At 48.2% G+C, this 15,204-nt stretch overlaps 1 protein-coding gene across 3 annotated transcripts in view; it reads right to left on the reverse strand.

The window, feature by feature from the left end:
* Positions 1–454: 454 nt before the first annotated feature.
* Positions 455–15,204, reverse strand: part of SCARA3 (scavenger receptor class A member 3) — a 60,493-nt gene continuing 45,743 nt past the window's right edge. For 2 of the 3 annotated variants that reach the window (XM_064272653.1, XM_003412360.4), the window contains exons 5-6: positions 13,742–14,785; positions 455–2,336 (exon numbers count right to left, since the gene is read on the reverse strand). In XM_064272653.1, coding sequence (XP_064128723.1) covers positions 1,885–2,336; positions 13,742–14,785 — 1,496 coding nt within the window. In that variant the 3' untranslated portion in view covers positions 455–1,884. The remainder of the gene's footprint in view (positions 2,337–13,741; positions 14,786–15,204) is intronic. The other variant, XR_010318625.1, reaches the window with a different exon arrangement.

Consider the following 15,204-nt stretch of genomic DNA (forward strand, 5'->3'; position numbering starts at 1 on the left):
GATGAGCCAGGCCCTTTGGTAGGTATGACCTGGTCATTCCTCCTTTTCAGTTCTATCTCTGTCTTAGAGACGAAAGGAAGAAAGAACCAAGAGGCATCACCCAGGTGTCCAGGCCTGTGCTGTTCTCCAGTCCCATTTTAACCAAAGAGAGATACAGGGCCATGGTGCACCATTAGTAAGGCACACTTTGTTCCTCACGTGGCTCCTGTTCTCTAGGTGTAACTCCCTCTGGGCACTCCGGGTCCCTGGTCCCCACATGATCTCTGTGAACTCCTAGCAGAATTGTGTTTTCGCCTGAGGGGTCAGGGGCTTACTCCCAGGTTCCAGAGTGAGACTGAATACGTAGGGGACCCTTCTTTCACTGGTTCCCCTTCAAAGGCCAATATGACAAGGGTCCCCTGAAGGCATCATGCCCACCCCCTAAGTGGGCAGAAAAGACCAGAAGACACCACGCTCATAGAAACAGTTCTTTATTGAGGCAGTAATACTATGCTGTATGATATCATATGTAGACAAGAGAATTGCATGGCAGTGGGGGGTGGGTGGGTGACACAAACCAGTTGCACATCCATTACAACAACAAAGGTGACATGAAGGCTTTTTGAACTGCAGAAAGGGCTCATTGCTGAGTCAGTGTTTGGGAGGAGACAGCTCCCTACCCCCACATCAGGGGTGGTCTGAATCTGACCTAAAAGGCAGGGCAGCTCTATAGGGAGTTCAGCCTGAGGGAACCAGGCCCTCAGGCCTTCACCTGCCATGGGGAGCTTCCCCGGGCTCCTCTGCCAGTTGTGCAGGAAGTCTGAGGTGCTGACATCGAGTGAGAGTCTGGTGGAGTTCAGGCCCTTGTGTGGTGAGACCTCCCACTCCTAGAGCAGTCTTCTGCTCATAAAGAGGGCTCAGGCCATTCTGGGCCAGGGTGTGGAAAGGCCAGCATACAGCTGTGGGCAGAAGGAGAGCCCAGGTACCAGTGTGGATAGCCACACTGGGATCAGGGACAGCCTTCTTCAGCTTGGTCTTCCCCAGTGAAGCGGCAGCCTTCTGTGGGGCAGGGCAGACAGCTGTGCAGAGAGCCCCAATGGACGCAGCACCTACATGCTCACCTCGGCCTCCCTCCCTTCTTCCAGCTTCAGCGGCCTTTCTTGGGAGCTGGCTGCCACTTTGGCAGAATGTTCCAGGACCTGGATATTTTCCTTGTGCAAATGAAACTCTTGCTTGGATTTCCTGTGGGCTGCTCCTGAGAGACATGGACAAAATGCTGAACTTGTCAGGGGCACCATGTTCAGGGCCTGAGAATGGTCAGTCAGATGGGGTCCTACTGTCCCAGGTGAGGCAGGGGGCAACTACCTGAGGACTCTGGTCCCATGATGATGGAGAGGGTCTTGCAGTTGCCAAATCCACCTTGTCCCTTGAGTTTTAAGCATAATCTCCTGGCAAGGTTTTGCTGGGTCTTTTAAACAACGTGAGCCCCAGGCAACTGCTAGCTAGGATGGGTGTGAAGATGCTGGGAAGAGTAGAATAGGGGTAGATTCAAGACCTCCTTCTCGAGGTAGCCACTTCCCTGGTAGGCTCCATCACAGGAGAAGGGGGTCTTCTGCTGCCCTCGCCTCCTGCCCAGCCAGGGAACCCCAGTCAGCAACCCCTGACCTGCAAGGAAATGTGTGTGTGTGTGTGTGTGTGTGTGTGTGTGTGTACTTGTGGTGGGGGGGCTGCTTTCCTATGGTTCAGTCACTACTGGGGAGCCCGAAGTTGCAGGGTTATCCCTGGGGGGCTCCCCAATGGGATCAAAGGACCACAGCTATTCTCTGGGTGAGGCTTTGTGGGGGATCACGCTGCTCTCACCCCCTTCCTGGCATTCTGTGTGGCAGTGTCCTGGGCTGTCCCTCCTCAGTAGGGACTCTGGCTGCCTAGTGGGCCTGGGGGCCCAGGGAGGCCAGGGGGACCCTGGATCCCTGGCTCTCCCTTAGGCCCCATGGGCCCCTGCTGGCCTGGGGACCCTGTCTTCCCTGCAATCCCCGGTTTTCCCTGAGGCCCTGGGGGCCCCTCTGGCCCTGGGGGCCCCTCTTGCCCTGGAGGCCCCACATCCCCTTTGGGGCCTGGCTGTCCTCTTGGTCCTCCAGTTCCAAAACTGCCTTTTGAGCCTTTGAGGCCTGGGACACCTCGCAGGCCAACTGGCCCCCGTTCTCCCACAGGTCCAGCATCCCCAGGCTGCCCCTGAGGACCCTGAGGCCCTGGGGGGCCCAAGCTGCCTGGGTCTCCTTTTGGTCCTCTGCTGCCAACAGGTCCTTTCACACCCATATCTCCCTTGAGTCCTCTTGGTCCTGGAGGGCCAGGGATACCTATGATTGGAAAGAAAAGGGGAGAAGTCACTCCATGTGGGGCTGCTTTATGAACCTGCCCTCATGAGGTTTTCTATAAACAGAGAGGAAGTGGGGTACAGCCACAGCCCTAGGACCAGACTGACACAAAGCCCAGGCCTGGCACCACTTAGCTTTGGGAGTTTGGGCAGATTCCTTGATCTTCTGAATCTGCTTTGTCATCTGTGAAGTGGGGATGATAATACTTACCTGCCTAGTGAGAGGATTCCGTGAGATATTATTCTGACTCCAAGGGTTGTCCATGGCTACACACACGCACCTGAGCTGGAGACTGAGAAAGCTGGACCACTGTGGGAAAAGGCCAAGGCTATCCAGCATTGCCTTTCCTGCTCCAGAGGTCAGCCTGGCCTCTCCCTCTTCTCATGATCTTCGACCATTGTACTTTCCCCACCTCACCCACAGGCTCTATCTGTGACCACTTAGGCATCCAGGAGCAGGCATGGAGTTAGGTGATATTGAGGAGAAAGCCAAGAAAGGGAGGTGTCAGAAGCAGAAGCACACCAGTCTGAGTATGTGGGAACACAACAGCTCACAGAAAGGGCAGTTCCTCCAGGAAGCCTACCCTGATCTCTCTAGACTCTTCTTTCAGCTCTTGTGGCTACTACTTTCTGAATCTTTTATTTAGTACATAGAGAGAGAAGTAAGAGTACACTGAAAGCAAATCCTAGGTGCTCATCTATTGGACCCTGCAAGACTGAGGAGCCCTTGAAGGATAGGTGAGGGCCACGCCGCCCATCCCCAGCCTGGTCACAGAGTCTGGCATGTGGCAGAGAGCTCAGTATATGCTTGTAGAGGGTGACTCTGGGAAGTGAGAAAGAAAACTGTCTTTGTTCACAGATGATATGATTGTCTATGAAGAAAATCCCAAAGAATTAAAAGACTAACAAAAAACAGGAATAAGTGATTATAGCAAGGTTGCAAGATACAAAATTGATCAAAGTCAATTGCTTTTCTATATACCATCAATGAACAATTGGAATTTGAAATTAAAAACACCAACACCACTTACATTAGCACCAAAAAAATTAAATACTTAGGTATAAATTCACAAAATACACAGAAGATTAATATGAGCAAAACCAAAACTAATGAAAGAAATCAAAAAACATCTAAATAGATGGAGAGATATTCCATGTTCATGTATTGTTGTTGTTGGGTGTCATCGAGTTGGTTCCAACTCATAGCTACCTTATAAAAAAAAAAATAGGACAGAGTAAAACTGCCACATATGGCTTCCAAGGAGCAGCTGGTGGATTTGAACTGCAGACCTTTTGGTTAGCAGCCGTAGCTCTTAACTACCATGCTACCAGGGCTCCATGTTCACATACAGCAATACTTAATACTATTAAGCTGTCAACTCTTTCCAACTTGATTTATAGATTCAGTGCAATCCCAATTTAAATCCCAGCAGGTTATTTTGTGGCTTTTGACAAACTAAAGTTGATATGGGAAGGCAAAAGACCCAGAATAGCCAACAAAATACTGAAGAAAAAAGTTGGAGGACTGATAGTACCCAACTTCAAGACTTATTATAAAGCTACGGTGACCAAGACAGTGTGTTATTGGTGAATAAAAAAAAAAAAAGAGTAGACAAATAGGTCAGTAGAACAGAATAAAGAGCCCGGAAATAAACCTACACAAATATAGTCAACTGATCTTTGACAAAGGAGCAAAGGCAATCCAATGGAGAAAGAAGAGACTTTTCAACAAATGGTGCTGGAACAACTGGACATCCATGTGCAAAAACAAAAAAGAATCTAGATACAGAGCTTACATCTTTCATGAAAATTAACTCAAAATGAATAGATCATAGACCCAAATGTAAGATAAAAGACTATACAACTTCTAGAAGATGACATAGGAGAAAATCTAGGTGACTCGGGTTTGGTGAAGGCAATTCCTCAGACAGTTGTAGACACTGGCTACAGACCAGGCTCTGTACTAGGGCCTGTGGGAGATGCCAAGATGGAGATATGGTCCTTCCTTAATGAACCCAGTTCAGTGCCAAGCCAGATGTCAGATAACTTAATGTTCTTCTCACTGGACAAGTCTGAGGGTCACTATCTCCCAGAGCTGGATCAATCCTGTGGTTGTCATTCTACCAAAGGCATGTTAGATACAGAGGAAAAGAGAATTGCCTGGCTTCATGAGGATGGTGGTTGTGGGAGAACAAGGGTTTTAATAGTCATGAGGCAGAGGCACAGCAAGGACCTGGTTTTCTACAGGTATCTGGGCAAGGAATCAGTGGGGAGAGTTGTTGAGACCAGTGAACCACAGGGTTGGCCTGGGAGATGAAGCCAAGTGCCCACACCTGGGCCTCTGTGAGACCTATACTCTTTCTGACCTAGATGGGACCTGGTTCAATTCTTTCCTTTTACAGAGAAGGCAACTAATGCCCACAGAGGTGAAATCATATCTCTCTGTCTTTCTGAGCAGAAACTAGAACCCAGGTGGGTCTCTCAGAGAGCAGGGATTCTGTGTGCTGGGTGAGTGGGGAGCCCTCTGAGTGCCATAACCCAGTGCTGTGGCGCCAGGGTCCCTTCCCCATCTGATGCAGACATGGCAGCTGGAGATTGTGGCCCAGCTACCTGCTGCCCTCCCGACCTCCCCTCCCCCTGCCTTGGGTCTACTCTTCCCTCTCTCTGTCTCCTCTCAGGGTGTTTCTAAGCACGATGGTGTGCCAGTGAATACTATTCTCTATTATGGCCTAAACTGGAAACCAGAGCCCAGAGAGAGTCAGCCTCACCAGAGCCAATAAAAACCTTTAGGTCTGTTCCCTGCCACCACCCATCCCATCGCCACCTCCCACCCACAGGGATGTGGCAACGCATGGCTCACATGGCCTGCCAGTAGCCCAGGCTGGAATTCTGTCTGTCATCAGGTTGGCTGGGGGCAGGGGGTGGGGCTGGCTGGGGTGGTAGTAGCTTGGCCTCTGAGAAGCCAGGAAGCAGGATCTGCCCTTTGGTCCACAGCAAGCCTCCCGGGAGTACAGCTGCCAGAGTCATATGGCACATGGGGGTGCCCTCACAAGGACTGCCTCCCTGAGACTGGCAGGACTTGCTGGGAACTGGTGATGCCACAGTCTGTCTTCACCCTAACTTTGTCCTGACACCTTGCCAGCTGAGGTTTGGAAAAGCAGAGAGCTATTCAGAGGTGGAAAGGTCCCCAGGGTCTGCGTGTGGGTGGTGCAAGGAGCACAGAGCTGGGAGCCAGAGGGTGGTGGAGCCACGCCAGCTGAGTCCCTTCCCATTCTAGAGCTCAGTTTTTCATCTTTAGACATGAGCACTGGACCTCACAGCTTCTAAGGGCCGGTCTAGCTCTAAGACTACCCTTCCTGCGGACATGCTCCTGCCTTGGTTTTACAGGCACTTGCCTGCTCTTTTCTATCCCCTTCTTTTGGCTCTTCCTCTGCCTGCTCTGAGAATGTGGGCTTCCCCAGGGCTTGCTCCTAGCTCCCTGGTTCTGTACCCTCTCTACTCACAGAAGAGCCCAACCACTTCTTTGGCTTCACCTATTGACCTCTGGGTAGACAAGTCAGTCATCTCCATTTCCAGCTTTGACTCAGGAAAAGCTTGAGAGAAGTCTTTGCAAACATGCCCTTCCCTTTCTGCCCTGGGGTCCAGCTAAAGCCCCTTTCTTCCTTCTTGGGGTCCCATTCCTTCCTATATCATCATCTTCAGTAGGTGACCTCTCTTCCTGGCCTACTGAGGAGGACAGCAGCCAGCTTTGAGGCTCTCTAAGGGTTTTTATCCTAGTAGAAAAGAAGCCCCTGGGTGGCACAAACAGTTAATGCTCTTGGCTGCTAACTGAAAGGTTGGAGGTTTTTGTCCACTCGAAGGCACCTCAGAAGAAAGAACTGGTGATCGACTTTCGGAAAAATCAGTCACCAAAAACTCTGTGAAGCACAGTTCTACTCTGACACACATGAGGTCACGTGGGTCAGAATCAACTCCACGGCAACTGGTTGGCTGGTTTGTTGGTAGAGAGGAGAAAAGGTAGAAGCGTAAAGCTCTTCTCTCTTCCCTCCTCCACACCAACCCCCTCCAGCTTCTCTTTCTGAAGAGAGAGAAGCTCTGTAGCACCCTCCCCTGGATGGGAAAGGCTGAGCCCCCCACATATTTCTGGTGGAAGTTTGTGCAAAAGCCCACTGTGACAGCTTGCACCTCATTCGCCTGGGGCTACAGCCCTGAGTATGAGTGGAGTGAGAAAAAAGCTTACCTTCCTATCCATACTTCCTCGAGTCACAGCTGATACCACTGATCCCACCTTTGAGAGCCCAGTGGAGTTCATCCAGGGCCTGAGTCTCACAGGCACTTGCGTGGGCTACTGACAGACACTCATGTTGCAGACGGAAGCCTCCCTCACTGCCACGTCACAGGCTGGTCATGGAGCCCACCTTCTGTTGGGGTGTTTACAGTGGCCTCGCAGTAGTCAGCCCTTGGCTCACTTCAGCTCCTGAATCTCTATCTGCACCATGTCCTGCCTACTCTCTTCTCCTACAGTGTGGAGAGGGGAAGATTGATGAAAGCAGCTAACACTTGTGTCTACTGCATCCTGGAAGTCCCTGGGTGGTACAAATTGTTAAGTGCTCAGGAGCTAACTGACAGGCTGGAGGTTTGAGTCCACCCGGAGGTGCCTCAGAAGAAAGGCCTGGCAGTCTATTCCAAAAAATCAACCATTGAAAACCCTATGGAGCACAGTCTAACTCTGACGGTGAGAGTGTACTGAAAACAAACCCTAGGTGCTTATCTATTGGACCCTGTAAGACTGTGGAGCCCTTGAAGGATAGGTGGGGGCCATGCCTCCCACTCGCAGCCTGGACGCAGAATCTGGCATATCACTACAATTTTTTTTTTTTTTTTTTTACTGTGTTCTAGGTACTGTACATTGAGACTGTTGTTTCATTTTACAGATGAGAAACAGCGGTGTGGAGAGATGGTGACTTGCCCAAGATCACCCAGTCAGTAAGTAGTGACTCTGAACCCAGTACTCCTTCCCCCACACTCCACACACCCAGCTGCAGGGGGTCCTGTCCCTTTTCCAGCCTCTCATTTTCTCATAGATGAGCCCTCTTGCCCTGGGTGCTGCCTGAAAGAGGGAGAAAACCTCAGAGCCTTTCTCTGAAGGGTGCTGAGGGCTCCCTACAGAGCAGGGAAGGGTCATCTAAAGGACTGTCTTCTTCAGGTGAGATGAGCCTCCCCCTAGGCCTGCTGTGAATCATGCGGTCAGAGCTTGGAGAGCTGGGAGGGACCTGGGTCTGGCTGAAGAGGAAGTCAACAACTGTAATTCAGTGGTTAGTGAAGGCGGAAAGAATGTGGAGTGAGGCTGACCAAGGCTCTCCCAGGACAGAGTGCCCCTGACACATCCAACAAGATGTTTATATCCACATGGGTAAAGGGCAAAGGAGGGAGGTCTAACTGCTGCCTTGAGCCTCAGGGGACATTTAAGACAAAGGAGGAAATGCCAGCAGCAGTGGATGAGGTACAGGGTAGGAGAGGAATAGAGCATGCTGGAGTCCTGGGGAGGTCCATAATTACTCAGGAAGCCATAGGCTGTAATTAAGCAATCCAAGCCCATTAGGGTCGAGCCACAGCTGACTGCATGTCTGGGGCAAGTAGGTGGTCTGCTCCATGTATACCCGAATGGGGCAGGGTGGGGGCTGGGCAGAAGTGCCAAGCTTCTCAGAAAGGACCCCAGTGGATCACACAGTCAGAGGCAGCTGGCCAGCTTACAAGGGGAGAGGAGAAATGGAGACTGACAAGGGGACTCTTGGGAGACTGGCCTGATGCGATGGAAGGGACATGGCCTGGAAATCAGGAGGCCCACGTCTTAGTTCCAGCTCTGGTATTAATAAATTGGGTGGCTAGGTAAGTCTCTGTCCCTCTTTGGACCTCAAGCTCCCCTCGTTCAGTAAGAATATTAGCCTATATATTCTCAACAACAAAATAAATAAATAAAATAAAATAAAATAAAAACATTATTAATAAAGAATATTAGCCTGGGTCAGGGACTCTCAATCCTGGCTGCTGTTACCCGAGAAGCATTAAAAAACATCAGTGGACTTCCACTTCTGCCTGTGGTGGACCAGGTTGTAGCAGCCTCCCACTAGAATTGTTAGAAAAAATTCCAAGCCATCTTCCTGAAGGCATTGGAGAGATACCAACGGCCGAGATTCTGGAAGGAAAGGAGACTCATTGAAGGAAGCCTGACATTCCATGTAGCTTTTCCTCTCAAGGCATTTCTGTTAAACACTCAGCTGCTAATCAAAACGTTGGTAGTTCGAACCCACCCAGAGGTTCTACAGGAGAAAGACCGGGTGACCTGCTTCCATAAAGATTACAGCCAAAAAACCCTATAAGGCAGTTCTACTCTGTCGTATGGGGTCCCTGTGAGTCAAAATTGACTTGACGGCACCTAACAACAACAACTGGTTTGGGCAGAGAGGCTGACAAGCCAAACAAAAAGCTGCATCTAATAGGCTGAGAAGCTAAGTAGAGATTTCAGCAGGTTCACAGGCTGGGGAGACAAAAATGAGTTCGGGGCCACCGAGGCATTGAAGATCCATCCAAGAGACAAGACAGCCATGCATGCATTGGCTTTAAGCAGCATGGGACGGAGATACTGAGTAGACCAGGGGGCAATTTTATGGTGCTGGGGGGACAATAATGGAAGTTTAAGACCAGACAAAGAGGTGGGATCCTGGTAAACACTTCTCAGGAGCTATGCCCTACAAGTCAGTTGTACCAGAGATAGGCCAAGTCTCATGATGAGGTCTCCCGCACCTACCTGAAAGTGCCAACGAAAACTTTTCTGCTCAACTACAAGCAAAGCTACTAACCTTCCACTGCAGGCATTTTTCTTACTGCCACCTCCCTCCCAAAAAACCAACCTCCCTAAAAAAAAAAAAAAAAACCTCCCTAGGCAGGTCTAAATATGACATTTTCTGCTTTTTCCTTTTTGACATGAAAACGTCTACACACCTGGGGTGTGGGAATGGGATAGAGGGTGGTGCTTCTGGAACGAGCTTGCAGATTTAACCCCTCTGAATCTAGCCCTTTTTGATTATCCTCAGCTTTATTCACGCTTTCATTCACTGAGCAAACATTTTTTGAGTACCTCGAAAGGCCAGGCACTTTGCTGGGTATTTGATGAGTAAGACAAGAACCCTGCCATCAAGCAATTTAGATTTATAATAATCCCTTACATTAAAAAAAAAAAAAAATTGCTACAATTCTGACTTGTGGTGACCCCAGGTGTGTCAGAGTAGAACTGTGCTCCATAGGGTTGTCTATGGCTGACCTTTCAGAAATAGATTGCCAGGCTTTGCTTCCAAGACGCCTCTGGGTGGACTTGAATCTCCAACCTTTTCGTTAGCAGCTGAGTGTGTTAACCATTTGTACTACCCAGGGACTCCAATCCCTTACATTAGGACATCCGTTTATATTTCACAAAAACTTTTTCACATCCATTGTTACCACTGATCCTCACAACCACCCCATGGGATAGACGGGGCAGGCATCAATATTCCTATTTGTGGATGAGGAAACTAAGCTGAAAATAGCCAAGAGCCTTCCCCAAGGTGACTCAGGTAATAAGTCTGTCTCCAGTTCCCAAAGGATAGTCCTAGCACAGACACTGTCTAGCATGGCCATTTATCTCTTCCAAAAAAAAAAAAAATTTTTTTTTTTTTTATCCTTTATCCTAGAGTAGGAAGAGATAAATGTTATATGAGAGGCACAAATACTACGAAAGTGCCACATGCTTCCTGTTGAGCAAATGGAGGCTCATAATAAATCACAGAGCTGGAAGAGGTCTTAGAGATCAGCTGCTCTTTCCCTGTCATTTATAGATAAAAATAACAAACAACAATAGAGGAGGCCTGGAGATAAGCATTCTGCCTAAAGACTCACAGCAAATTAGAAGGCCTGCTTCTTTCCCAGGCAGTTTAATAGTCACAGCCCGTCAGTCAGCTCTTGGCACCTTCTGCTTTGGCTGTGGCCAGACCTGTCCCTCTCCCTTTATTCTAGAAAGGCAGCTTGGCTGTGGCTAGCAGGAGACCTCGTTTCCAGCTCCAGCATCAGAGCCTGTCAACACCTGTCTGTGGATGAATGAATGTTTGTCCTTGCAGGATGAAGGACACACATTTGGCCCCTGAAATTTTCTTTCAGATGTGAGAGATTTCACATGTTGTGACTTTAATGATCAGGAAGGATGTTAGCCAAAGACACAATGTAAGCAGATATGCCAGAGGTCAAGCCAAGAGTCAGATGGAGCCCAAATGGATGTCCCACCTGTGCTCTCAAGCTAAGCTGAGACCCTTCCAAGAAGACTGTCATATATCAGGACAGTAACACATAGAAAGTCCCATGACTGTTGTTGGGCTGTACTTAGAATGGGGATCAAAAATGGTTACCCTGCCATCATTTTGCTACCTACTCCTTCTTCTCCTCTACTCTCCATCTAGCACCCTGTGCCTAAGCAGAACCTGAGCAGAGGTGTCCTTTGGGTATTTGTGTGCTCACACTTTCAGTGTCTCCTGTTCTGGCTTGGCACTGGACTTTTGCATCTCAGAGCCATGGTGAGGGTTCAGGGCTTTAAATCATATATGATTCTCTGTAATTATTTAGTCCCAAACCTTTGTAGACTTCACTTTACGTCATTGAGCATTTCTGCTGCCACCACCAGAGCTAATCTCTCCTTTAAATTAAGTCCTCAATCTCCCCCAGTATCAGGCTACCTATGTGTAAAATGAAGATACCAATACCTGCGTTGTCGACTGTACAAGGGTCATTGTGAGGCTGAAATGGAACAAAGTGTGCGAACAGGCTTCGTCAACAGGAAAGCTTTATATTGATTTATTCTTAGGATGAATGCAACAAAGACACAAAACTGCCAGAGCTTGAACCATAAGAATTATCTAATAATGCTCTTCGTTGGAACAGTGTGCACTAGAGGTCATGCAGATACACATTTAGGTGAAATACTGTGAGAAGACTTCGGTTACCACAGAAATATGCAATAGCTGGTTTAATTGCAAAAATGTAACAACAGGCAAAGGTGACTGGATCTTCCTTCCAACCAACCTAGGTTAAAGAAAAAATCAGCCCTGGTGGCAGCAGAAACGCTCAATGACATAAAATGGAGTCAAAAAGACTTAGTACTAAATGGTTAAAGAGAGCCAGAGAATCAAAGAGGTGGTTCCAAGTCTGAGCTCTGTGGTGAGAACAGAGCTGTCTGGAATCATGAGGTCTCCTTCCTTCTAGTAAGAGACTTCTTTGATGTTCCCTGGATGGTCAGGCCCAGATATTTGGGCCCCCAAATGTAAACTACAGGTTCTAGGACTGTCAAATGTCAGTTGCTACTTATTCTAGTCCCTAGAGCAAGATCTGCTGACCTGTCAGGTTTAACAGTCTTCCCACAGAGATACACACTTCCTGGGGAAGGGGTCCATGGAACCTGGGTGTAGCTGTCCAAATTCTGATGTAAAGAAATCCAGATTAGGAGTATTTTGGACCATTTTCCAGGAAGAAAACTTTTGGAAAGACAGAGTGAATATCCTGCTGAGAAGGACTAGAATGAAAAGGTAATGAGTGTTGTTTATCTCAGAGTAAAATACTCATAATTAGAAGCCACAGTGCATTTCAAGTAACTTAACCAAAAGAATAGGTCAGATAACTCACTTGTAACACAGAATCTACGGGTCAGTTAGGGGCAGAGTTGCCCCAAGAGGAGGAAGAGGTTAACCCATTGTTGGAGAATTTGGTAGGTAGTAGACAGGAGCGTAGTTGTACTGTCACTGAAACAGATATCGAGTTTGTTCAAGTCCTTTAAGAGGGACAGGAGTTTATGTGACTTCGGAGAAGAGGGCCACTCAAGGCAGCTTGGAACTTTGGATCTAAACTGCCTTAAATTTTAATCCTGTGTCCATTCCTTTCTAGCTATGTGATTGGCTAGGCCTCATTATTTGGTATCAAGTTCTTTGTCTGTGGCTTTCTGGGTTCAAAGTTGCAGGGTCAGTGAGAATTAAAGGAGACGGTGTGTGCCACACACTGTCTGCTTGGGGCCTTTGCATGTATTGTCCCCTCTACCGGGAACTGCTCTGCCCACCTACCCCACCTTCCTGCACCTGAGTTTCTCTTCCTCATCTTTTAGGTCTTAGTTTTCATATCACTTGATCACCTTATATGAATGGGTTGGGGCTCATCCTAATTGCTTCCCTATCACTGAATTAAGATTGCCTCATTACTTGCCCCTTGCCAGATTTTCAAGTCATGAAGGTAAGGACCAGGCCGTCTTGTTTCCCTTTGATCCCTTCCACCAGCTAGTGCCTACCACGTAGTAGGCGTTCATCACATTTCCTGTTGAGTAAATGTATAAATTAATGTGTAAAGTACTTGGCACATTACAGGAACCTATAAATTGCTTGCTTCTCTTCCTTACCTTTCTAACTTTAGAAAAGCGGTTGGCCATGATCTAGTCCAGAAGGAAAACCCATATCAACCAAACGAATAGCATTGTCTTCAGGCTTATATTAAAACATTTACTGGACAGGGCTTGAAAAATATCAAGAAATTCTTGCTTCCCTCCCCCCTGCCCCAAATGTATTTTGCTAATCCCTGAAAGTTACAAGATATAACCCCACTCAGCGTCCCTTCACCTAAAATACAAATTCCCCTGTGGGGGCGGAACTCATTGATCACTTTCTATCTTCTCAATTTAAGTGTGAAAGATATCAGGTCTCTTGCTGAGATTAGATTTGGATAGTGGAGGCAGGTGGAGGTGTGGGAGAAGAAGACAGCATCAGGCTGATGAGCATGGCAGGGACAGAATGGTTGAGAGTGCTAATAAGGGGATGGGAAGGGAGAAAGTAAGAGGAGACAGAGTCTCCAAAAGGCTAAAACCAACTGCCATTGAGTCCACTTTGACTCATGGCAACCCCATGTGTGTCAGAATAGAACTCTGCTCCACAGGGTTTTCAATGGCTAATTTTTCAGAAGTAGGCTGTCAAGCCTTTCTTCTAAGGCACCCCTGAGTGGGCTCAAAGCTTCAACCTTTCAGTTAGCAGCTAAGCACATTAACTGTTTGCACCAACCAGGAACTCCCCTGAAACACAAGGTCTGCCTATTTCTCTACCTGGACACAAACAAATCCTCTATATTAAAATCCAAATTTGTGTGCGAGGCACAGTTAGGAGCCATAACACCCTTTACACGAGAGGTCTGCAACTATTTTTCTTAAAGTTACAAGTTGCTCTAGGCTTTTGCTACAGGATTTTATTAGCCTGCTATGGTTTTTGCTTAAAACCAGGCTGCAGGAGCACCAAGGCCCTCTGGGACCTCTGTAGCAGCCCTGGATCTGGGTCTTACCTCGTAGGATGGTGACATTGTGAAGGATTTCTCCATGCTGCGTGTCCACTGCCTTCATCTCCTCCATGATCATGGAAAGATTGTGGACGTTGAAGTCTAGCCGGGCACTCAGCAGACTGGAGCGCTCCCTGAGCAGGTCCGTGGTGCCCAGCATGAGGGAGACTGACTTGTTCAGGTAGTAGAGCTCCTCAGCATGGGTGTGGAAGCCCAGTGTGCAGGAGAGCCGCACGTCGTCCAGGTACTTGAGCATGCTGTGCACATGGTTGTCAGTGGCATTGATGTTGGCAAAGATGGTGCTGATCTCAATCTCGTGAGAAGCCATGCGTCCTTCTAGTGTCTCAAACCTCTCCACTGTCCGGTTCTGGGCATAGCGGGTGTGGTACTGCAGGTCGTGCATGTTCTCTTCGTGGTCATCTAGGGAGGACGAGATGTTATCCAGCTGCAGCTGCAAGCCCATGACCTGCAGCACCAGGTCATGCATACTCTCAGAATTCTGGCTGATGCGCTGTGAGGAAGCCCCCACGGTGGTCTGGATGTTCTTGACCACTTCTCCTGTCTTGGCTGAGGTGGCGCGTAGGCTGCTAAAGAGCCAGGTATAGTTCTGCCAGTCAGTGACCATCTTCTGTAGGGTCAGGGTCTCCTCATCTGTCTTCCTTTGGATCCCATGGATCAACTCTGAAGTCTGCCCCACGGTGAAGTTGATCTGGTGCACTGCAGCCTTGACATCATAGCACTCTTGGGCAAGGTCCTTCAGAGACAGGTCCAGGCCACCTGTGGTGGCCTGCCAGCCTCTCACCTGGGCCAAGAAGAACCCCAGGGACTGGTTGACCTGATGGATGGAGAAGGAACAACTGCCCATCTGCTGGGTGATCTGACTGCTGGTGGTGGACAGCAGTTCATGGGCCTTTGAGGTCTGGTCCAACTGGATCTCCTGGGCCAGAAGCAGCCTCTGAATTCCCTCCAGCTCCTCCTGCAGTTTTCGGATCTCTTGCCCCAGCTGCCCAACCTCATGGCAGAAAGAGCAGTTGCTCAGGGATTTTGAATCTTCATGAAAAACAGACAAAATTTTGAGTTGTCAAGGAATCATGGGATAAACACTGCTTCTTTAAATTAAATATTTCAAAGCATAATGAGTGGGTAGGTGGCTTCCCAACCATCTTTCTTTTCCTAAACCCCGCTGTAAAATCCTTCTTGGGGAAGCCTTACCATCTCTATGGAATCTCATTTTTATCAAATGTCATTACTATGACCTGAAATGTAGAATTCAGGACATTTTATCCATCTCACTACCAAATTTTCAAGAATGTATCTTCATAACATTTCTGAGATTGCCAAGGATCTCCCATTTACACTTTATTTAAAAATTTTTCCAAATATTTTAATATTTGTTATCTTATTCAATTCTCTTACAGTGAACTGGCAGAAAAGGTGGTACAAGAGTTACATCCTGTGGCTGATAAGGA

This window comes from Loxodonta africana, chromosome 19 (assembly GCF_030014295.1).
Source record: "Loxodonta africana isolate mLoxAfr1 chromosome 19, mLoxAfr1.hap2, whole genome shotgun sequence".
Lineage (NCBI taxonomy): Eukaryota > Metazoa > Chordata > Mammalia > Proboscidea > Elephantidae > Loxodonta > Loxodonta africana.